Here is a 23,561-nt window from a genome sequence, read left to right on the forward strand (position 1 = left end):
CTCTCAGTCAATAGTTTGCACTCCATTCCATAATCAGCCCATTTCTCATCTCTGGAAAATTACAGTAGAAACAAAATTACCACCTAGCAAATGTGTAGTGAAATGTATGACAGTTGATCTTGAAAAACAAGTAGACAAATAACAAAAATAAAAAATACATCCCAAACAGGTCTTTTTATTTAACATAAGGCCAAAGAAGCTATCAGGCATTGCTGAATACTGCCTACTAACTGTACAAAATATTGACTGCATGCCTCGCAAACACCAGAATATCCGCTGGAATGGAATAGAAATAAATAACTTCTGCTATAAACACATGAAAACATATCCAACTGTTATCTCTTTAAACATATTGTAAATAAAAAATTACCAGTACTTCTACAAAATAAATATTAAGAAACCATTGACATAGTTGAAATGCACTCATATAAATTAACAACTTTAATTACATTAGCCAAACAGACATTGGTTAAAGAATTGCATATAGTATGCAAAAGAACTCACAAAATAAAAATAAAAACAAACAAACATCAACCACATAACATAAAAAGTTTTAGAACAAAACAGGTTTCAGATGATCTTGGCTTAATAATTATATTTTTCTTTTAAAGAAAAATATCAACCCATTGTCAATGCACTGTTTTTCAAAGCATTTAAATAGAGGGTAAAACCCACTGAAAATTAATACAGAAGAAATGATTCACTTTATGCATAAAAATAAATAATAATATAGCTGAGACATGTGATTCTGCTCTTGAAGATGTGAACAGCATCTTAGCATTCATTATCTCTGAGCCTTCCAATAACCTCTCCGTGTTACAGGGTTTAATTGAAACACATACAGCGTTCATCCCCAAATCTCCTGCCCACATCTACAAGTTTCACTTATATGGGCTTTGGGGGTGATTGAGCTTTTCTCTACATTGGAAAGAGAAATTGCCAAAAGGCCCACAGGAAATCATATTTTTCAAGTGACCACAATCATTTAAATTTATGTTTACTACAACTGAGGCATGTTTATTCTTTTTTTTTTTTAAGTCAACTCTTGAGTTCAGTCCTGCAAATGTGAAACAATTTTGCTTATTCTGCCATTTAGGAAAATGCAAGGCCTCCTTGACAAAGGAATGTGGAATCAATCTTAAATGAAGATGAAATTGGCTGGTCTTGTAGGATAAGAAAATCTCAGTCATTGTGCTGGAATTTGCCTTACTTTTGGTGGGGGGAATGTCAATTAAGCTCACAAAGTATTTAATTTTTAAAGAGATACTGAGCACAGATGCTCTTCATAATTTCTGGAATTCATGTGGGCAGGTACTTAACAATTATCCTAGAGAAACTGAGGAGACTAGAAAGAGCCACTCTGATGCTAGGTAAAGTACACCACGCAGAAACTAAAATGTTAGACAGTAAAAGCTTTTTGATTTTGGACTGAGTAGCCATTTGAAAGGACCAGTTGTTCACAAGACTTTGTGTTTTCTGAGAGTGCTAACTATAGCAAAATAATATCTAATATGCTTAAAGATGTTAACAATTTAAATTCTATTGCAAGGCCATACAAATTTGATGAGCTCAGATGTAGTTTATTGGTATGTGACAACCAAGTCACTTGATCCCCAATTAACACACTGTCCTGTGGAATTCATTTTTTCTAGATTTAATTACTATGGTTACTAATTAAACACGAGCTTAACCCCAGTACATCTAGAATTTAAAGGGCTTTGAAAGATTACACATTCATCTCAGATGAACAAGAACTATAATTAGTAGTTTTATAAATCCTGCTCTTCCCATGGTCTAGATAGTTTCTGATATGGCACAGTAGACCTCTCCACACTATTTCTATAGGTCCCAGTATTAGCTCCAGTACCAAGGAAACAGTTCAGAGGGCTCTAAAGTTTTTCATAAAAATTGGCAAAGTTGAACCTGGCCATCTACTTCCCCTCAATTTTCCACACCATTCCATCTGTCCCCACATGCAAGATCTCCAAGGTCAATGGACCTTAACTACAATTCATTTCTTACGCAGTACATGCATTTCCTGCATAAGACAGGGAGGGCCCCTGGAACACAATGAGTATGTTTGCCCAGTAACAAGACTAAAGTAGATTGCCTACATACAGCCTAATATGATAATGTATATTGACTTAGTATATATAATATATATTGACTTAGGGTTTTTTTTGAGAGTTAAACCAGCTTTTGTAAGATTTAATTTCTCACTTTTATTTCATTTTCCTACAATGACTTTAATCTATGGACTGAATTAATGCTAAAAGTTTTAATATTTTATAAAATACTGAGGAATATAGTTTTTCTCAATTAGAGTTTTTCATTTTTATAAAGTTTTCAAACTTCAAACAAGTCCGTAAAAATAAGGCTCTGCATTTTAAATACATAAATGAATAATTTATTAGATGTTTTAGACAAGCAAAACACTGGACTAAATCAGAAACTTGGGTTTAAGCATGTATTTGATATTTATAAGACAATCTTTTCAGTTTTGCCTCTGAAAAATACAAACTTACACATCAAGATTTTTGGCTGTAAAATAAAATATTAGAGATTTGAACAACTACCCTACTCCCTGGCTCCTAAGTACTCTCTCCCTTAACTTCCACTGTCTTAAATACTTTCCTGCTTGTTTTATTATTTAAGTAGTAACAACACTATTCAAAAAAAAAAAAAAAAGAACTTTTATTCTAGCCTAGAGATATTTTTTCCGAAAAAGCTTCTGATTTAAGATTGATTCCAATAAATAATAAATATAAGTCGAAAAAAACTCAGCCCACTGTTTTTATTAACATCCCATTTTCCCCACAGGGGATAACTTGTAGGGAGCAGGGGTGAGAAAGGGGGGATTTTATCTTGTACATTTAAAGAGGGCCTCGCTGGATACTCACTGGGATTTTCAGGCTTTTTCCCATCCAAATATTTGAAATGTACCCACCTAATACAGAGTAAAAGCAAGAAAAATCTATCACTTATCCTTCTTAAAAATACTGTGTTTTGCACACAAACATTCATTGTTTTAAGAACATTTAAAAAATGACAGCCTGAAGTGCTTAAAATGTGTATGGACATGGTACAATACATGTATATATACACACAGGTATGCGTATGCACAAGCAATGTATATATACACATACAAGCATGTAGTCTCATGAATTTGAACTTGATAATCCAACAGTGTACACTACTGTACATCCAGTATGAAATGTCCTGTTTCATGGATGTAAAAAGAGTCAAAACCCAACCTCTCAGGTCTCTTAAGCCTGAACCCAACCCACCTAACTCGACCTTAAATCTTGACCCCTGACTCATTGATGGTGAACAATACCAACCACAGACAGACTGTTTAAAGGCTCACACAAATGTCTTTGGTGTATGTGTCTATTTTTAAGGTACAAAATAATAATAATAATTATAATTATAATAATAAAAATAGCTATTTTGTGTGCTGTAGCAGTTCTTTTATAGCTCACATGAAGTGCAGCTCTTAAACCCCACCCCCACCCCCACCCAAAGAAAATACTTGTTAAATAAGGATTAGACAGGTCAAACACCATTGTAGTGCAAATAGTAAACGATAAAAAAACAACATTTACAAAATATAGAAATGTTTGAATCCAACAGATGGACAAACATATTCCTTTCAAGTATCTCTCCTTGAAGAAAATAAAAATTAATCAGGTTACTCCCAATACAAAAAAGTCTCTCTTTTTGTCCTCTTTCAGGTAAACAGTTTCAAACCTATTAGGTTGCATAGTTCTAAGATCATAAGCACCTTAACGAAATGTAACTTGGTATTCTTTTTTCCTTGATCTTTCACTCTTTCCATTCCTGTTCTCAATGTTTTATGTTGATTTTTGTCTTGTGGCAAAAGTGGTACAGAAAAGAAAATGTGACCACCTGCACAGAATTATTCTTTTACCAGTATGTGTATGCATGTGGTGTGTGGAAATACCTCTGTGTGTCATGTATGCATGCATGCATGCATGCGTGCGTGCATGTGTGTGTGTGTGTGTGTTTGCATGTGTGTGTGCCTGTGTGTGTGTGTGTATGTGTGTGTGTGTGTGCACGCTGAAATACACAGAGATAGTGTCACATAGACATACTTATGACCTGGGTATCTGGGTGGGACTGGCCCTTTAAAACTCATGGCTTTCTAGACATTATTTGGGTTGTGCTAGCCCACATTACTGCAGAATAGACAAGTAGACTTCCAGGCTCACAAGGGAACCGCAAGAGGCAGGAGAGAGGACAATACCCAGTTTGGATAAAACTGATCCCATCAGTTTGGTTTTGGAAGAAATGAAGGGTACACCATTCTCTCTTTTCCTCCCAATCCCTGTTTCCTTCACTGCTTCATCTCTGAGCCCTGGCTTAGGATATTTTTCCGCAACATCCTTCATCTGTTTCATAAGGTTTTGTTTTCAGTCTAGTTTTTGTTGGGTTTTTTTTTTTTTATTTCTATTTTTCTGGTTGTTTTGTTTAATTCAGGTATCTTATATTTTTCTTCATTTTGCCACTGTCTTCTCTGGACTTTCTAGATCCATTTCCTCTGGGACCTGGCAACTCTAGGAGCAGCCACATTCCTCCACAATCATGTTCTGAATGTCCTTTTTGATGATGTTTTGACCATCATCATAATATAGCATGGACATGGGTCTCAGCTTGGTGGGCACACAACATGACTTAAGGTTGGCAAAGGGGCTATGACCCCTCATGCGGTAGTGGTTGATGACTGTTGAGTGAAAAGAGAGGGAGGACCCAGAGGTGCCTGCTATGTGGCTTGGGCACTCACCCTCACAATAGTTGGCATGATAGCCAGAGGGAGCAATGATCCAGTCATTCCAGCCAATGTCCTTGAAGCTGACAAAGAATTGTTTCTTACAGCAGATGTTGACCTTGCCATCACACTCCAAGCCCCGCCTACGCCTTCGATGAGGATGGTCTTCGGACTGCCTAGCCTGCAGCATGAGGAAAGGTCTATGTGATTGTTCCTTTTCCTCTTCCACTGCTCCATCACTTCCATCTTTCTTCTTCCCATCTCCATCCACTTCTTTCTTCTTCTTCTTGCCCAGGAGCACTAGGCTGGCACCACTCTCCTGGCACTGCTCACAAGCAATCCGAACATCAAGAGAACTCTTTCCCTGGTCCAGCAGGCGCTGGATGCTGCTAGACACTGGGAATATGTGCCAGGTACTCTTCCGAGCATCAACCACTTTCTCTGATAGCAACAGTTCACTCCTCTCCCCCTTTAAGCCCATTTCCTCAGCCTCATCCCCCATGTCCAAGCTGCCCTGTGGGTGCTTCTGCTGCTGAAACAGACGAATGGTGACTTTGGTCCTGGTTCTGTTGGCCTTGGGGACTTTCAGAAAGAGCCAGACTTCTGCACGCTCCACTACTGACAGGTCACTGCCTTCCTTGGAAATCTCGAAATGCAGTGTCTTCCTGGCTGTACCTGAAGATAAAATAAAATGAGAGAGAGAAAAAAGAATTCGTGTTAACTGAAAATTGTACATCTATCAGTAACTCCAGGCAGTAAGAATCTTGTTATCCACTATGACACACAATGTTCAGTCAGCAATTTAGAGCCCATACATGAGATAAACCTGTTTCCATGTGGCCACTGAGTTGAAAGGGGTTTTACAGCTTTGAAATGATTGAATAAAAATAGTAATTTTTCACATGTGAAATTTACCTGAAAGGTAAACTTTAGTGCCTGTAAAAGCAGTTTTATTAGAACACAGTCCTGTGTGTTTCTTTATATGTTGCCTGTGACCATGCTTCACTTACACAGAATTGAGTAGTTATGGGAAACACTAACAGAGACAAGTATGTAGGCCTCGCTCTGTGATGAAGGGAACCTGAACTTCTGCATGTATTTCATTCACTCCTGAATTTTAGTTTAATCTATGAAATGGGAATGATGTAGAGACGTTTGGCAGATGATCTCACAGGTTTGACAGGATCTAACGGAGTCACATAAATGAAAAACCCTGGAAACCTTAGTAAGTTGTGGAACTATTTTCCCACAAAAATCCAAAAACCCTGTCCCTAGCATCTATGTGTGGGTCAGTGTGGGCCAGGTTCTCTGAGACAGTATTTTCTTTCTGTCACTACCTGGCCTAATCTGTCTGTCAACGTGTGCTGAGTTACAGCAGCAGGGTTTTCACCAAATGACCCCCCGAAGCTGAGTCAGGCCTCTCTCAAGTCATTTCTCCACTAAGCAGTTAAAGAAATCTTCCCTAAAAGTGGGTCTGCTCACAGCTGTCCCTTCTGTTGTGACCTTTTGTTTTCAGTCTCTAACAAACCCCCCATGACTTTGGACTATGCACCTCATGTAAGTCCATGTCCCTATGGTCCAGCTCTTTAACCCCTTGTGAACTCTGTACTCAACCCACCTGTAGCAGTGACACTGGCTGTTCCTGTGTCACCCCAGGTCAACCAAAACAATGCTTCTGATAATTCAACTGGACGCCACTTTGCACTGCCTCCCTTCTCCTCACTTACTACCCCTCTCACACCAATTTTGTTTAGGAAACCAGCTTCAGTCATATCTATCTTATTCACTGCCATGCTGTACTATGCAGCAAAGGGTGGGTAATTACTAGATGACTAATTAACAAATGGAGGCATATTAGCATTGAGTTGCCTTAAATTAAGAAAGCAATTCCTATCTCTGAACCCCTTATTTTTGCCTCTATTCATTTAGAATACACCAAATAAATACCAAAGATATACTTGACTTTCTATCTGCTTTTAAGAAAGAAGAAATCCCAGAAACCACTCAGATCTACCTAGATGTAGAGCCAGAACCTTGCTCTTTCCTTCTCTTCTCACAGACACTTGTAGATTTATTATGCAGTCCCATTTATGATAAGAAACACGTGTCCAGACTAGAATTCTTTGATTGAGTATATATTTCCCTTCGCTTCCACGTTACCATTGGGAGGCATATAAAAGCATGCTCTCTTTTACCTGATCATGTCCCTACTCATAGCTGTCTGCTGTACACGGATCACACGTACAGTCTGGGAACAATCTTCAAGAGGTTCATCTATGACATCACAGTTCCCTAGGAGGATCTCCCTAACTGGCTTCCATAGTTAAAAGAAATCCAGCTCTACTCGTCAGTAGAGACCTTCAGATGTTTATGCTACCATGAATTTCAGCACAGTCTCAAGTGCGCTGCAGCAGAAGGTAAGCTTTTCTGTGCATAGTACACTGTAGATTCCAAGCTCAATTTAACACACTGTACACTGTGACTACAATAACTGGTAAGTTCACAAAGGCAAGGGCCAGGGAGCACTGACTACAGGCATGGAGAGACCTCTGGCATCTGCCTAGAAGTTTGCCAGGAAGATGGGGTAGCAGAGGCATTCCTCTGAGTGACTTCACATTTCAGCTAGGAGTCAAAATAAATAATTAATTTAGATTTTGATTCCATAGTATATAAGAGCACGGAACAGTGAGAAAGGAAGACATGGTGACAGTTTTTCAAGTGAATTCTGCTTCACCCTTTGCTCAGTGAGTTTTTGCTGATTATTTTATAAGAAAGTAAAGACTCTAGGAAGCAAAATCTAAGATGGAAATTGCAGAACATGCACATGAGGGTAGAGAGGCCCAGAAAGGTTGGGGTAAAGGAGGAATAGGGTACAGGGGGCCTGGGAAAGTACATGCTCCTCCACTGAAGGGGCACGACTGCTATTCCTTTGGAAAATATTAACTACCTACCTGTCGTTTTCCTTCCTGCCTCCAAGCAGAACACTTTCTGAAATTCTGAGCTGTGCAGGATGTCAGTCCACAGACAGAGAGAATAAATGTATCAGCTAAATTTGAGAAGTCTGAAGAGTCTGCCTTCTTCTCTAGGAAACAGCTCCTGACTGACAAAGGTTCACTATGTCTCAAGTAAGGCAACCTTCTCCCCAACTCTGTTCTGTCTCCATCCACTCTTGGCGCGGGTGTGAGGGTAAAGAGGTTGACAGCAGTGCGAACCTGCTCAACCTAGGCTTTCCATAAACAGTCCTGGGCTGATTGCAGGTGCTGGGGAAGGGGACAGGAGAGGCTTACTTGGCATGCTAGAATAAGTGACTGTGCATACGAATTGCTTTCTATAATGGCCAGCAAGGCTGAGGCCATGTGCTCCTAGTCACACAGCCTGCAGGATGGCCCCTTATTTCATGGGAACAAGTTTCTAATGCCTGGGGTAGCTCCGCCCCTTCTTCACAGGCGGCTGTACTTGGAAGCAAATGATTTAGTGTTCCTGCAGGAGGATCGTACAAAGAGAGTGCTCATTAGAGGGGGCTCAGTCTGTCAGGTGCTGTTACATTAGGCTCAGAGAGTCATCATCCAGCGACTCTCAGGCTGGTCTTGGCTGACAATTAACTGCAAGCCACTGCCTGTGTGTCACGGGGAGGCAAGGGTGCTGATTTATGCCGCAGTTTAATTACCCAGCCGAAAGCCTCTGCTCCTGTATTTGTTTCCTCTCCAGCTTGCTTCATCTCTCCCCCATATTTCTGACATTTGGATTTTCCCCTACTAATTGACATGCCTGTCCCCTCCTTCTCCTGGTGTCCATTTCTGGAACTGCTATTTGTGTATTGCATGATATTTTATCAGGGAAAAAATAAAACTGAGGTCCAATTTCATGAAAATGCTGTTGCCGTATGCCCAGGAGGACGGGGGAGGAGAGAGTCAAGCCTTCCTCCGTCTACCTCACGCACAGGTACATTTTACAAGTTCTATTGTATTCTGACTTATTAAGCAGTGCATTTTTTTTTTTTTTTACCTTAGCTTTCATTGTAGAAGGGTGTGGGGAGAGCGAGATGGATGGAAGCTGAAGTGGATTGACTGTTTATCAGACCTGTTGGTTTCAGAAATATATTACAGCTCTCAGGTTAGTTACATAAGGATGAAAAAATATAATTAGCAAATGTTATACTCCCTTTATTTCTATTACATGAGAGAAATTGCTATATTGCAGAGACGCTTCCAGGAGGCCCCACGCTGAACATGTAATGATTTGGAAAAGGAAAGAAAGATATCTAAGGCTGAGGTGTTTAGGATCAACTTCCCATCCATATCAGGCCTGACTTACATATGTGGTGCTGTAAAATCCTGAAATAAATGCCTTCCCATAATGCTGCGTAAGCAAGTATGGCAGTCCTATGTCCAGGTGTGTGACGGGTTCCTCCACCAGGCCGCAGCTCCTCAGTTAAAGCCGCTGGCTCTCTAACCTTTCATTAACTACTCCCTGTAACGTTCTTTTCCTCCTCTGTGCTATTTTCTGTCCTGAGGCTTGTGAGCAAGGCTTGTATCACAGCCTGCTCTGTCTGAGTAATTCACTAAGAAAGTCCCACGCAAACCCATGTGGGTGATAATACCTCATCACTTAAGCCCCTGTGAGCTTGGTGGACACACAGCAAAGCAGAAGAAAATGGGCAGAACATTCCATAGGGATACATTTTGTACCTTATAGGGAATACCTTTGAAATGCTGCCTGGGGGAAGGGCGGGACAGAAAGAAAGTCTACGTCAGCCTAAAGGAAGAGTGTTTGTAGCAATTCTCTTTTGCTTTCAGGATTTTTCACTAGCTTGGTCACAGAGGTATGCCAGGGCTTAAGGAAGCAGGCTTTTTGTTCCCTTCCCCAACATTAGTGTGTAAATGCCACATACACAAAAGTCCAGGTATCAGATTTGTGAGTATAAGACCATTTTCATTAAATAATCAATATACACACAGGTTTCAGCTGACTTTAGCCCAGTTTTCCTCACCAACGTCCTGGGTAAATATGCTTCCCTTTTACAAATGGGTAATAATGACATCTCTGTTAATATGGAAAGCCATGCTATTCATGGTGCACATTTAAACTCACCGTGAGGGGAGCACAGCTCTACTGTAAAATATGTGTTACTCTAATTTTCCATTCTTCGTCAAGTTTCCCTGTGCCTAGATACAGCACAGTCAATAGCATAAAGGGCCAGCATTACAGCCTGTGTGTTCTCTAAGGCACTAAGTCGGCCTCTGGATGGCTTCCAGGGGTTTCTGCAGAAGGCAGAGAGTGAGGTCTGAAAGGTTATCCCCCCCCCCATCCTACAATAGAGAATCTCACTTACAGCAGGCATATTAGCTTGCTTCTATGAATTATCCTGTCTAAATTTTTGGCTTTAATACCTCTCATTTGGGATCCATTTTTTGAATTATTGTAAATCTTCGGGCCTGAGTAACTTATCATCCATTTAAATAATGATTTAAAAAAAAAGGATTAAACCTTTGAAAAAAGAGGAGTCTCACTTCATAATATACATAGAAAAATAAATTCTCAAGATTCAACCCAGAAAGTTTTCCCAGAGTTCCTCAAAACTTTTACACTTTTAATTTTGGACCTAGGAACCAGTCAAGCATGGAGACTTCCGAAAGAAAGTGAAGAAATCATGCTCAAGTTTGATAGAGCAGAAGGGCCAAGGCAAATAAGTATTTTCATGAAAAGTGGGAAGGTACTCCTTCTCTCCATGTGAAAACTGCATCTCTCCCCTGCCATCATCTCCTATCCCTACTACACTACACCCACTCCACAGGCAAAAAAAAAAAAAAAAAAAAAAAAAAAAAAAAAAAAAAACAGTGCTCATCTCTTTGCACATCCTTCCCCCACGGTTTCTCTCCACACTCTCAGCTAGGAAACAAATGCGTCCTCAGCAGCTGAACTCCATGTTCCTACCAGGCGTTAAATAAATAGTCTTTTTTTTTTTTTCTCTCTCCCTGTTGGAAGTCACTTGTCATTTTTGTCCCTTGTGAAAAGCATTGATAAGGCAGGCAAACTAGGAAGCAGAATTGGGGGAGATGGAAGATGTTTTTGTAAAACCCAGGCGACCGTATTAGGGAGAGACTGTGCTCACATCAGTGTGGCTGATGATTCACACACATCCCAAGCCCTGTTTTGTTTGTTTTTGAAATGTATCACTCCTCTGTGACCGATGGAGCTGTGGGATATTCACGTGGACCACAGCGTTCCTACTGCTGTGTCTCTGTCTCACTTAATGTATCACAGGTACTTGTGCACCTCCCAGCCCATGAGATCTTAACTCTTGGGGAAGATGGGATTGTGGGGAGGAAGTAACTGATAAACTTCCAGATTAAGGTGCCACATCGGGGGGCTTCAAGCGGGCACAAAACTGCGTTTTCCAGATTAGCTGAAACAGAGATGAAGATTCAGGGATGCGCCCTCTTGTGGCCAATCTTTTCCAAAATTCAGATAAGTGTGAAACCTTCAAGGTTCAGAGGTTCACTGAGGTGCAGTTCACAAGACAGGCCAAAAGAAACGCAGGGAATGGAGCTCTGGGAGTTTGCTCCATTTTCAGATGGCTTTCTTGGGGTGTAGAGAAACCCTCTTCAGGTGATCTCATGTCTAACTCATATCTTCTGTACCTGGTATCCTCCAAGAGGGGAGAGGTATGCTACTTTTAGACAACATCTGGGCAGTATTTATTCAGGCATCACTTTTTTTGTTTCTCTATCCTATGTAGCAGGCACTCCAGTAAGGTAATTGTGAAAATCAGCAACTAACCATGGCAGACTAATTATGCAGACTCAATGGTAGGCTGTTACCGTACAACTACTCTAACAAAGCAAAAGTAGGTAAGACACAGTGAATCGGCCAAGAAGTCCTCTCTCTGATCTCAATTTCATTGAGAATTTAAGTCATAGTTGGATTGGCTTTACTCAACCACACTGCCATTCCTTTGAAGAAAAGGGAGTACTGAAAGTTTGGGGCCAGCCGTATGTTAACTTTGGGAAGCACTCTTGGGTGACACCTATAAAAATAAAATCAGTTTTATTTATTGGAACGGATTTCAGAGAGCTTGGGAGTAAATATCTGCTGCTTAGTCAATGCAATCCAAATCAACTCCACAAAGCTGAACTACTTCCTACCTGAACACAGTAGGACAGATTCAGTTAAAAGCTCAAGGTACTGTCACCTGGCCGTCTCTTTATTTTTATGTTTTTTTGGTTTTTTTTTTTTCAGCTTTATCAAATAATCTTGAGCGAAGAGGCCAAAGGGGGAAAACAAAAGCATCCCATAACAGGAATCTTGATATTAAAAGACACATCTATGGTGTGCTTACAGATGACATTCCATGACTGTACTCTATGTTGTACAAATAGTTACAAAAAGAAAAAGAAAAAAAAAAAAGCACATGCTCTTTTCTATTCTTGAAATATGTTCATGTACTACATAGAAAAGTAGAACTACTCCAAAAGCAACAAGACAGATCTTTGCCATTCATTTTCATGTATTTTCTCTAATTAATCAGATGATAAATATGTTTCCTACATAGGCAAAATGCTTATATCATACTCTACACTATTTAGAGAGTAGATTGTCTATACTATGATCCTTATTTACATCTATGAAATTATAATAAATCAACTTGAAGTCAATGTGTGCTTCTTCTCACATGAGAAGTAAGTAGCTGTAACAAACACACCATGTTCCTGGACTAGAAGGAGTTTCCACTTACAAATTTTACACTCAGTCAGTGCGTGAGTCCAGTGAATCACCGTTGTAAATAGTAACTCATTTTCTCTCAAACTAAACAACAGAGAGGCAAAAATGACAAGATCCTATTTAACTGAGGGAGTCATTAGCATTGAGAAGGCCATAAGTAAGAAAGAGTGTAAATGGCCTATTCTTTGCCAAATCTCTAACTGCCAAGCGATGAATTTTCTGTAGAAGCCCAGTAAGGCAGAGGGTAGGACAGAGTGCTGGCATCCACTGTGCAGTTAAACACAGTGGAAGTCATATGTATAGTCACATGATACAGTTAAAACCAGTTAGTAGAAACTGCAGCTGAGACCAGCATAGGTGAAGGTTGTATAGAAAAACATGTGAGGACCAGGACCAACCTTCTATAGCACAGAACCCATCCCATGCACACCAGCCAATGTGATTCTCTTGCACCTTCATATTATGAAAGCTGAAGAAAATGAAGTGGCAACCTGAAAGGTCCAACCTGTCTTTTTGTTCAGTAAGGTTCAGAAAATAAAGTCACCATAACCAAGGTTTGGGGAACTGTATCAAGAAGGACCTGGTAGGCAAGAACGTAGGGCATGGACAGAGCTAACCTGCCTGGGAAACTGCTGGGATAGTGAGGCTTCTCCCAAGGAGGAACTCACCAAGCCAGCAGCCTGTGGAATCCCACCCTACCCACCCCCCAAGGATGCCCAGGTCTTGCATGGCTTTCTTGAAAACAGAACATCTGACTCAACAGGTTTTCAGGATTGGAAATTTTGAGTGTTGCCTTAATTGTTTATACTGCTGCAGCAAACTTTTAAACAAAATGCTGGGAGTCCCTGCACATACTTTACTAGCCATATGCTATACCAAACAAAACAATGGCATTCCTTTCAAATGGCTTTGGCAAGGGATCCTATTCCTTAGCCTGGCATTTACCATGAAAGTGAAAAGGTATTATTAACCCATCTGTATGCCAGCTCCCACAGACTTACAGACTTGTAGTAAGATCTGTGTCCTCCTGATGTTATGAACAGCCAGTTCCAAGTCTAGGGCCTTGTCTTTAGACAGGTACTTTCTACACAGCAACAGGTTAGTTTCTGTGTTGCTGAGCCAATGATTAGAATCTATTCAAGTCTTAAGTCTTAAGGTTTGAGTCGTTCATCATAGTGTCTGAAAGCACACTGTCAAGGTTGCATTCCTTGGCAAAAAGTTCTTAGTAACTTTACAAAGAACGAAACTGGGTTGGGGGTGAGGTTCTTTGGCTTTTGATGCTGTTGCTTTTGTTTTTATTTTGTTTTTATTCCGAAAGCAACGCTATTCCGAAAGTAATCTCTAATTCAATGCTAACTGCCCTGGGAGTTGCTCTTTCCTGTCTTGGGTGGATTGTGCACAGAGGCAGGCTTTCCAGAGGTGAAAATGATTGTCACTAATAAATATGCCCCGCGACTGGCTCCAATGTGGCCCCAGATCAGACATTTAAAGGAGATTTGTTTTCAGACAGTGGCTTCATCCGTGCCTTTGCACCCGGCTCCCAGGCACTCTCACTCCTACCCCAGAAAAACTTTGGATGGGGTCCAGATGCTGCCTCTGCACCCCCAAACCCCCAAGTGCCCTGCTTTCATCTGGCTGCTCAGATCTGGTTTCCTAGGCAGGGCAGCTAGGGAGCTCCATGCAGACTGCCTTCCAGCTTCAGACTGGCCCAAGAGCTTCCTCTCTGGGTAACCGCTGAATTTATTTAGCAAGTGTAAGCTAGCCATCGCGGGGCAGGGCTCCCTGGCAAAGAAGTCCTCTCCCCCTCCTCTGCCTCTCCGGCGCCACCATCACCTAATAACTAATAACCTTCCCGGGCGGTCGCTAGCGGGAGGGGAAGAAGTTCCTGCTAGGACTGTCAACGAAATACATTTCCCTGCCCCCGCCCCCACCCCCAACGCCAGCACCCACCTGACTCGGCAAAGGTGATGATCTCCGAGGTCTGCTCCATGAGTTCATTCATTTCGGCCCTCCTGCCAATGTCGTCCTCTATCTCCACATACCCGTTCTCCCCCACTTTGCCCACATGAAGCTTTCTGATCGCGTTGAGAAGCGCCGCCTTGGGCACCGGCTGGGTGACATCGGGTCTCTTCTTCAAGTGCAGCATGTTTAGGATGTGTTTCTTGACAGCCTCTACCATCTCTGGCTGAGAGTTAGGTCCATCCTTCGGAAGGGTGGCCAGCGCACAGGACGGGCAGTCCGGGGCTGCGCCGTGCCCCTCGGGTCCTGGGGTGGGGGAACTCCTCACTATAATCCAGCAACTTGCCAACAGAAATCCTCTCAGCCAAAGCAAGGGCATCCTGGCAGCAAAAGTCGTAGGGTTGCCTTCTTTAAAGGCCCTGCTTTTCCTCCCACCCTCACGCACAGGGTTGTATTTTTTTTTTTTTTTTTGGACTTTTTTTTTTCCTTCTCCTCTTCAGCAAATTCTCTGGAACAAGAGCAAAAAGTTTTCTGTGAAGTTTTGTTTGCAGGTTCCCTCTCTGAATGCAGTCAGTGCTGTAGGTTTGTGGCTGTCAGGGAGGAGAGTTCTGACTGTCTCCGAGTAAAAGAGAAGGAAGGAGGGAGGGAGAGAGGGAGGGAGAGAGGGAGGGAGGAAGGAAGAGACAGGGTGGGGGGGAGACAGAGACTGAGAGAGGATGGGAGGGAGAGAGACAGGGAGAAAGGAGAGAGGGGGAGAGAAGACAGAGGGAGAGGGGGAGAAAGAGAGGGAGAGCAAGGGAGGGGGAGGGGAGGGAGGGAGGGAGAGAGAGGGAGAGAGAGAGAGAGAGAGAGAGAGAGAGAGAGAGAGAGAGAGAGAGAGAGAGAGAGAGAGAGAGAGAGACACGGATTGGCCCTAAGTGAGTGAGTGAATGGGAGAGGGAGGGCGGGCGGCTGTGAGTAAGAGCTGTGACTGGGGAGGAGGGACAGCCCGTTTCTGACAGGCTGCCTTCCTTCTGCTCCTCGCTCCCTCGCGCACACCTCTCTTCAAATCCTGCCATTCTCTGGGGGTGGGGGTGGGGGGGGGTGATTCTTCAGTCCTTTCTACAATAAATGCTCCTAATTCTGTTCACTTTTGGTCTAGGGGTTTCTTTCTTTTTCTTCTACTTTTTTTTTTAACTTCTTTTCATCTTTCTCTGCTCAGTCCGGTTCACCTTCCTTCTTTGGAAGGGAAAACACAAACCAACTAAATGCACTGTCTCCATTCACTGAGATAACTTGATTGGAAAGTGTGCTCCCGAAGTCCTCTCCCATGGCCTCACACTACTCTGGAGTAAGCACCCACCTGGCCTTGATGTGGGGCTGAGGGAAGTCCTCAGTAGATCTCACAGGTCAGGGGACTGGGCCTGGGGCAGAGGAGCTGCCTAAGACAGCTGGTTGTTCTGCCTGACAGGATCCAGAACCATTCCTTTCTGCCATTCATTCATATTTAAATGTCCAGGGTCCTCATGCCAGCAGGGGATCCAATGGGACCTGGAGCGCAGCAGAACTTTTGTCTGGGGTCATCTAATACACTCTGCTTTTGCCAACTGGGCACCACAGCAGGGCACTGGAAGCTCCCTTGGGCAAGCAGCATTTTACATGCCCTAATCAGAGAAGGTACTCACTTTTCTCTCTCTCTCTCTCTCTCTCTCTCTCTCTCTCTCTCTCTCTCTCTCTCTCTCTGCCCTGGATGCACGCATATTCACAAATTATAGCCTACTGTCCCTTGTCCTGGCTTCACAGATAAAGCACAGAATTAATTTGGCCTTTCTCACATTCTTTCATAAAAAGAGTGTACTCTTACCATGTGAATAACTGGCCTATGGGGAAAGAATCTCTAAAATATATTTGTCAAATTATTTTTCTCTGGCATGGGCTAGTTTTGTTTTGTTTTCTGTGCGCACACACTACCACCACCACCACCCAGTCTTGACCATATCATTCATGGCACCCTGCTTGGCTGCTTCCTTTCTCTTCAAAGTAACAGCACAGCTGAAATCATGGAGGATTACAGTGCTCACAGAATAAGACAAATGTGCAATTTAAAACAATGCCTTTCTGGGGCTTTTTTTTTTTTAAGTCCTGCACACCCCCTTTTCATTTTCCGTCTTATTGCTTTTATCTTGCAGAAGTATCTTTAAAGCATCCATCTGTTAAAAGCTGCCCCTTTCTCTCAGTTTCTTCCCTACACGTAAGCCCTCTTAATTTCTGTAGAGACACTCGGCTTCTACCTGACACTTACCCTGTTCATAGCATTCTAGTCTAGCAAAGCAGGTCAGGAGGACAGTTACTAGGTGTCAGGACTACAAGCATAAGGTCTACATACAAGGAGAAGAGCTTGATAAAACCCTAACACAGATAAACTTCCAGTTTTGACAGGTAACAATGCTTTTCTCAACCATACAAATGCTACCTTTTTCAGAACTTGCTTGGTTCCAAACCTTCTGACACCCTTGCAGGGGTAGGAGGGCTCTGCTGTTATTGATAAGACTGTCCATATTACCTAAAACTCCCATTTTTAAAAAGGGGGGGGGGTAGTAAAAAGATAAGGGAAGTAGGGCAGTGGGTATTATAATGGTTCAATAAAACATCTTCGTATTATAGTAACATCACCCACCTATTTGGAGTCATAGATACAGAACCCAGAGCATTTTGTGGTGCAGTTAAGTTTTACAAGACAGACTAACACAGAGCTAAAAGTTTAATGACTCTAAACAACTTGAGAGTCCTAATAGTAGCATTTGGATAAGAGCAACTTATCAATGTTTGGATTCTCTCTGTATGTGAATATGTGTGTGTTCCCTGAATTTACTGTTTGCAAATGGAACTCTTAAAAATAGCTTTCTCTTTGGCATATGTACTTGTATATGTGTGCTGAGTGGGTTGTATAAACATAATCTATTTGCATGCTCTAGAACTAATAAAAACAGTATTAACCTGCCTGCACAATAGAAAATGATACAAATTACAATGCCTATGGAGGTGCCAAAAAGTTGTAAAAGTCCTCTTAGCCATAGTGACTTTTAATGTGTATAGAGCTCATAAGCAAGAATTTAAAAGCATTACCTTTCGGGTCCCTTCTGCTTTGCCAGCCGGCTCTTGTATCATGAGGTCAGAGCTGTCTGAGTTCCTCTTCATGGTATTGGCACTGTGAAGTTTTATACTGTAGTACTTAGTTGTACACTCACACATTGGTACCTCGCAAAGAGGAGGAGGGCTGGGGCTTTGTATGGATTGGTTAGGATCAGCATGACATCAGCAGATGACTAGTTTTTCCAGGGTGAGACATTTCATAATTCATTATCCAATGGAAATCCCTCTTGGCTTCTGAGACACTACCTGGGTGATGTACTGAGCCAGTAAAGCCTGTGGCTAGGAATAGTTCACCCTTTACAAAAACTAAGAGAACCAAATACAGGCACATACATCTCCAGGAGTGTCCAGCCTTGACTTTATACTACTCACCCTTCCCCTTCTTGTTATATTCAGATTCAGTTTTATGTCTGTACAAAGAACATCTGTTACTTCGTAAAGTTTCCTCTATTTGCAAAGCACTTTTTCCACAGCAAAGAAAAGTCATAGTGTTCTTTATAGGAAGTCTAATTTGATAATTATGATTAAAATAAGCTATTTTCTTGAGGAAAAACATAGGAAAATCTGTATGTCCATGTTCTGATGGTCTCCCTGCCTTGACTCACACTATTAATTTACACCTTGAAATTGAATGCCTGCTTCATACATCATTTATCACCCCAGACTTGGGAAATGGTCCTTCTTTGCAAGTGAACTTCCTAAGTACCCTGCCTAGATCTTTAGAGTCCCATCCTAACTAGCAAAAACACAACCACAAAAACACACCAAAAAAGACACACATCTTTTTTTTACACTAGAACTTCAAGTACTATAATTTATAAACATTATAAATATGAATGTGATGAAAAGAAGTGAACTCTTCTTGAAACAGAAGTAAAGTTAGTTTTGGGGGTTTTTTTTGGGGGGATCACACTGGCAGGGAGATAACATAGAGAGGAGGTACACTCCGATAAGCCCAGTAAAGACTGGCCTTGTTCTCAGGAAGGAGCACAGCTGAAGTACTGGCCAGGTTCTCATGACAAGTTGGATAAAATGTGCAAAATTGGGAGCTAATGAAAGCCATATGACCAGATATGTTGTTTTGTGTGCCGGATTTAACATGCATAAAATAAACTTTTCACTGTGCCCACAAGCAAAATATAGAGGCTCTGGTCTCCTGATGTGTAGTGGGGGAAGGTTCCTTTAGGACACCAGGAGCTGTCTGTGCAAGGGTATCTCTTGACTACGAAGTGTGGGTGCTGGCTATATGTCGGGGAGGAGGGGAGAGGAGCATTCTAAGAACTGCATTAGAGATCTGAAGTAGGAAATGAAGTTGCAGGGCAAGAAAGGAATATGAGTGGCAAAGACATAAAGAAAATCAGAGATGGTCAACCCCATGCCCACCCCAGGATGAACATAAACACTTGGGAGACAGGCACTTCCATATTGTTTGATAAAAAACCTCCAAGCAGCTAAACTCACCTCCTGCCTCAACATGATTTCAGGGAAAGTACCTCTTGCACCCGAATGTAGTGTGGGTGGCACAGAAAAGTGCCTGGATCAGACCCCAGCTCTGAGGCTCCCTCATTATTTAAACTCAAGCCTCAGTGTTCCCGTCTATAAAATGGGATCTATAATCTCAGGGTCAAAACTCAGTGGTCACAAAGAATGTTATTTCTGGGCACACTGGTAGTTTCTTAAGCATGTGTGTCATGGGAATGTTCAGGAACCTGACTGCAGAGGCCACCTCACACGGGTCACTCTGAGACCCTGTTGGCCTTTGACACCACGGAAGTGCCCACCTGCTAAGCCAGTCTATCAGCTATGACATGATGTAGCTGGATCCCCCAGCCTCAGAGCTGAACTACACTGGGAAAGCCTCCTCTCTCTCCGTGGAAATCAAGTTGGGGGTGGTGGAGGAAGCAGGCAGGTTAAAATAGCTTCTTTGGAATATTCTGGGCTGAAGATCAGCGTTTCCCTGCTGAATTCCAGGGCCCAGGGCGTGCGCTGGTCAGCCCAGCTCTGAACGGGGTTGGTTTCTCTTTCACTTCCTGCCCCCCCAAACCCCCCCCCCCCCCCCCCCGCGGAGACTCCCTGCACCCAGGCCCTGTCCCTTCTCAGCCTGCCACCGTACCTTGAGCAGCACCTGCTGGCAGTTTCCAGGGATCACTCCCGAATGCGCAGCTCCAGCCCGGCTCGCAGGACGCCTGGACTCAGGGCCAAGCCGGTCCAAGCGGCCGCCTCTATTTTTACCCTGAACACCAGCAAGGGCAACTTCGTTTAAAAGCGCAGCTCTTGATTTTTTCCCCCCTTTGGCAGCTAAAGAATTCAGGGAGGGGAAGAAGAAGAAGAAGAAAAAAAAAAAATCACTGTTCAGTGAGTGCAGCTGGGAATCTCTGATCCCAGCCCTTGGTGCCAGGGAATGTCAGGGACCAGGACCTGCAGTGGGGCTGGCGGTCTCCGGGCCGGCCGATGTGAGCGGCAGCACAGGCCTGGCGCCCGCAGACTGCCCCTTCCCGAGTGTGGAGTTCGGTCCCACCGACTACCGCACTGGCAGAGTGGCCCGCTGCCACCGCGCTCTGCACCTAGCGGAGGCGTTCTGATTTACTGGCTACTTCACAAAGCTCCAACTCCACGCTGGCCCTGTGCTCGCCTGGAGGAGCAGCCACTAGCGAACCCGGGGAGCAGCTTGCTGTGAGGAGGAGCCCGGAGGGAAACTGGTACCTTATTTTACTGTAATTGCAAAAGAAGCGATGTGCCAGAGATTTATATTTAGAAGTTGTATGTTTCTACTTTTATGTAAATGGAGCAATTAGGGCCTGTCTTGTTTCTGCTAACTCGAATGCGTGAGCATTGCTGGGGAGCTGGTGTTTTCAATCACAATTAGTGAGCTGGTCAAGACACACAGTTCCTTTGAGGATAGAGCTCCTTTGTGTGGATGGGGAGACCTGCATTTTGGTGCTGGCCTGTGGCTTGGGGTGACACATATCTTAGGGGCACAGCTAACTCTGGACTAGCGTGTTTGCCCTGCGCAGCAGCTGGGCCCATATAAAGTTGGCAGAGATCAAGAAGTGAGAATATTCACTTTTCCTCTCAAGCAAACCGTATGTCCTTAAACATTCATCCAGACTATTGATCGTTCTTCCCTCACTATTCCTGAATCGAGGAGACGGGCTTGGGAAGGGGGCCAGTGTCCAGGACTCTGTGGTTAGCTGCTGCTCACACACATCCTATGATTCAGTCAAACATGCCAAACAGGGGCTATGGACACCCTCAGCAGGTGACTGAGTAGCGTCCTCTAATTCAACTGGATGACAGGAGGCTGCTGGTTCCGAGGCACCGACAAGCTGCTGACAGACAACTCACGGTGTTTGGTTCCTTCCCATGAAAAATCTGTTTCCAAAAAATCATGATTTCTGCCTCATCCCCACTGAGAAAGGGAACATGAAACGTGACTATGGAAATGAAAATGACTTTTGGGGTGTTCCCAGCAGCTGAGTATTATTCTGGGTATAGGAAGGAAAACCTTGCCTCTTTATGAGCAGTTACCCGCCTCCCCCAAGAGGCATCTCAGCAGTCCAGAAAACATGGACAAGATTCTAAGTGGTATTTGCTGCAGTCGATTGTGGGAGTCCCTGGTTAAGCATCCCGTCAAATGGCTTCAATCGAGTATGGGTTTGGCAGACCTGTCTGTTTCCTACCAGCCACAGCCTGCAGCCAGTTTGGGCCAAATGTTAGATGCAAGGATTTGGGCCAGAGCTATAGCCACACTTTTCAGTCAAAATCAAGCTCGGGATGGGGGGGGGGGGGGGGGAGGTTGTGCTTCTAAGTTAGATCAAGAATGAATACTTCGAAACAGAGGTGGAAAGGGGAGCATTGAAATTCCTCTGAGAGGTATCAAAAACAACGAATCAGAAATAGTTAACCCCAAAACTCTCTGATCTCTAAGAGTCACATTTTTCTCAGAACTACCTGACTATCCCTCCAGGCCTCATGATGTCTAAGAGGGTCTGCTCTCAGAGTATTGAAGACTGTTAACTGAACAGCGCCCCCAGATGTTAGAGCTAAAGGGGGAAAAGAGAAAGAAGGGGGAAAAAGTAAACTGTTCTTCTTCATTCCAGAGCAGCGGTTCTCAGCCGAAGCAATTTTGCTCCCTGGGACATCTGACAATGTTTCCAACTGTCACAACCAGGAAGGAGGTGCCACTGGCTCCTATTGAACAGAGGCCAAGGATGCTGAGAGCCCTCCCACAATGCGCAGCACAGGATGGTGCCCACGCTAGAGAAATTAGCAATGAGTATACAGTGGAGAGGCCCGGAGTTAGAGTCATGGCTTTAAGCTTTCACCCAATTCCTTTTCCATCCATGGTCCAAGAGGACTTGGAAACCCAGACTATAACACTGGAAAATAATCCGCTTATGCAAAGCATTAGTGATTGACGTGACCCTGCTTCCTCATGCGAGTGCGATACTCAATGGCTAGTGACTCACATGAGGCATAACTGACATGGGCAACCTTGTCCCCACCTATCTTCTCATGTTCTCTCACGATATTTCCTGCCAGTTTTTGGGTTAAACCAAGGGCAGTTTGGGGGGCAAGCAGCAAATCTAGATGAACTGATTCATTTCCAAGGTGTTCAGAGACAACAGATTCACAAAAAAAAAAAAAAAAAAGGAAATGAAGAACTGGCATCCTGACTTTAGCTATTTAGTAACAGCTCAATCAATGCAACAGAGAATTCCCCAAAAGTAAATTTTACAAATGTAAGATAGCTGTGCTTGTCTTATCTTAACTTTAAAAAAAAGGAAAAAAATAGCTTCATTTTATTATCTTGTACCTTGAGAGAATTACATACAATAAATTCCCAAAGAAACAAAGCAGAGTTCTTGACGAAATCCAAATGTACATTCCAAGCAACATAATGTCCTGCAAACAACCTTCTTAAAAGGAAGTAAGGCTGTTAAAGGAAGGCTGTGGCCCTCCAGGTGCTGCTCCTCTGAGAGGCCCCAGACGTGATTGTGAAAGATACAGAAAAAGCGTCATCAACAACAAATGATGCACATCGCACACAGAAGCAGCCTACAACAAGCTAGCATGGGTGTGGATACTGTTCAAGATGAGGCCCAACATCCCAAGTTCATGGCTTAGCTTCTGGGTGGCTCAGGTCAGCCAGAAAGAAGAAGGTAAGTCAAAGTTCATCTGTCAATGGACAGAGCCATAAGGGGAGTGTCTTAGACATCATGACTCCATGTCATCTCCTCCAAGATGTGAATCATAGCCTACTCAGGTAAATGGTCATTTTAGAACCAAAAGCTTCAATCAACTCCCAAATGATTCATAAATGCCTGGATTTCTTCCCAAGAATGGCTAGTACATGCAGAAACTCAATAATCACTTGTAACCTATAGAGAAACCACACAAATATACCTTCTCAAAATTCTGACCAACACACATAATGTCCATAAATTGTCATGACTCAGTTTAAACCCAATCAAGAAACATCTGCTACAGAAATTGATTTATTTCCCCTAGAAGATAATGGGAAACATTCTCAAAGGAACATAGAACAGAGCGTTACCATTCTTTTCCTTACCTGGATCCCCTAAGATAACAAGTCCCATGTTCCTGGGTTGAAGACACAGGGATTCAACGTATAGGTTCCATTAGAATGACAAGAGACTTTTATCCTAATCCAGTTTTGCTTATCCACAAAGATAACTCTACAATTTGTTCTCCAATTATAGATCCAAAAGCTTGAATCTTGGTAAAAACCAATCAAAAGCTTGACGCTGTTCTCTCTCTCTCTCTCTCTCTCTCTCTCTCTCTCTCTCTCTCTCTCTCTCTCTCTCTCACTCTCTCTCTCTGTGTGTGTGTGTGTGTGTGTGTGTGTGTGTGTGTTAGACCAGTGAATAGCTGCCTCCTGCATGTCCTGATAAAGTCCAAAGGTTGCGTCCTTCTGTGGGAGCAGCTCCCAGGCACG

The 23,561-nt window shown here is 43.0% G+C and overlaps 1 protein-coding gene across 3 annotated transcripts; it reads right to left on the bottom strand.

Annotated features, from left to right (window-relative positions):
* Positions 1-4,005: 4,005 nt before the first annotated feature.
* On the bottom strand, positions 4,006-23,531 carry Inhba (inhibin subunit beta A). Of its 3 annotated transcripts, none has more exons than XM_037205927.1 (5): positions 23,175-23,531; positions 19,716-19,900; positions 17,576-17,657; positions 14,462-14,978; positions 4,006-5,464 (listed from the first exon to the last, which is right to left on the bottom strand). In XM_037205927.1, the coding sequence occupies exons 4-5, from the start codon at positions 14,847-14,849 to the stop codon at positions 4,578-4,580; spliced, it is 1,275 nt and encodes a 424-aa protein (XP_037061822.1). In that variant the 5' UTR covers positions 14,850-14,978; positions 17,576-17,657; positions 19,716-19,900; positions 23,175-23,531; the 3' UTR covers positions 4,006-4,577. The 3 variants fall into 3 exon arrangements, with proteins under 3 accessions (XP_037061822.1, XP_028715901.1, XP_037061821.1); XM_028860068.2 differs by lacking the exon at positions 23,175-23,531 and adding an exon at positions 20,021-20,109; XM_037205926.1 differs by lacking the exon at positions 23,175-23,531 and having other exon boundaries at positions 19,716-19,926.
* Between the last annotated feature and the right edge of the window lie 30 nt (positions 23,532-23,561).

Source organism: Peromyscus leucopus, chromosome 5 (assembly GCF_004664715.2).
Source record: "Peromyscus leucopus breed LL Stock chromosome 5, UCI_PerLeu_2.1, whole genome shotgun sequence".
NCBI classification, from domain to species: Eukaryota; Metazoa; Chordata; class Mammalia; order Rodentia; family Cricetidae; genus Peromyscus; species Peromyscus leucopus.

Bases quoted from the DNA above. Each gene is read 5' to 3' on its own strand.
- Inhba (XM_037205927.1), bottom strand. From the start codon at position 14,849: ATGCCCTTGCTTTGGCTGAGAGGATTTCTGTTGGCAAGTTGCTGGATT. The intron at 5,465-14,461 runs GTGGGTGCTGGC...TTTTATCTTCAG, and splicing joins CATCACCTTTGCCGAGTCAG to GTACAGCCAGGAAGACACTG.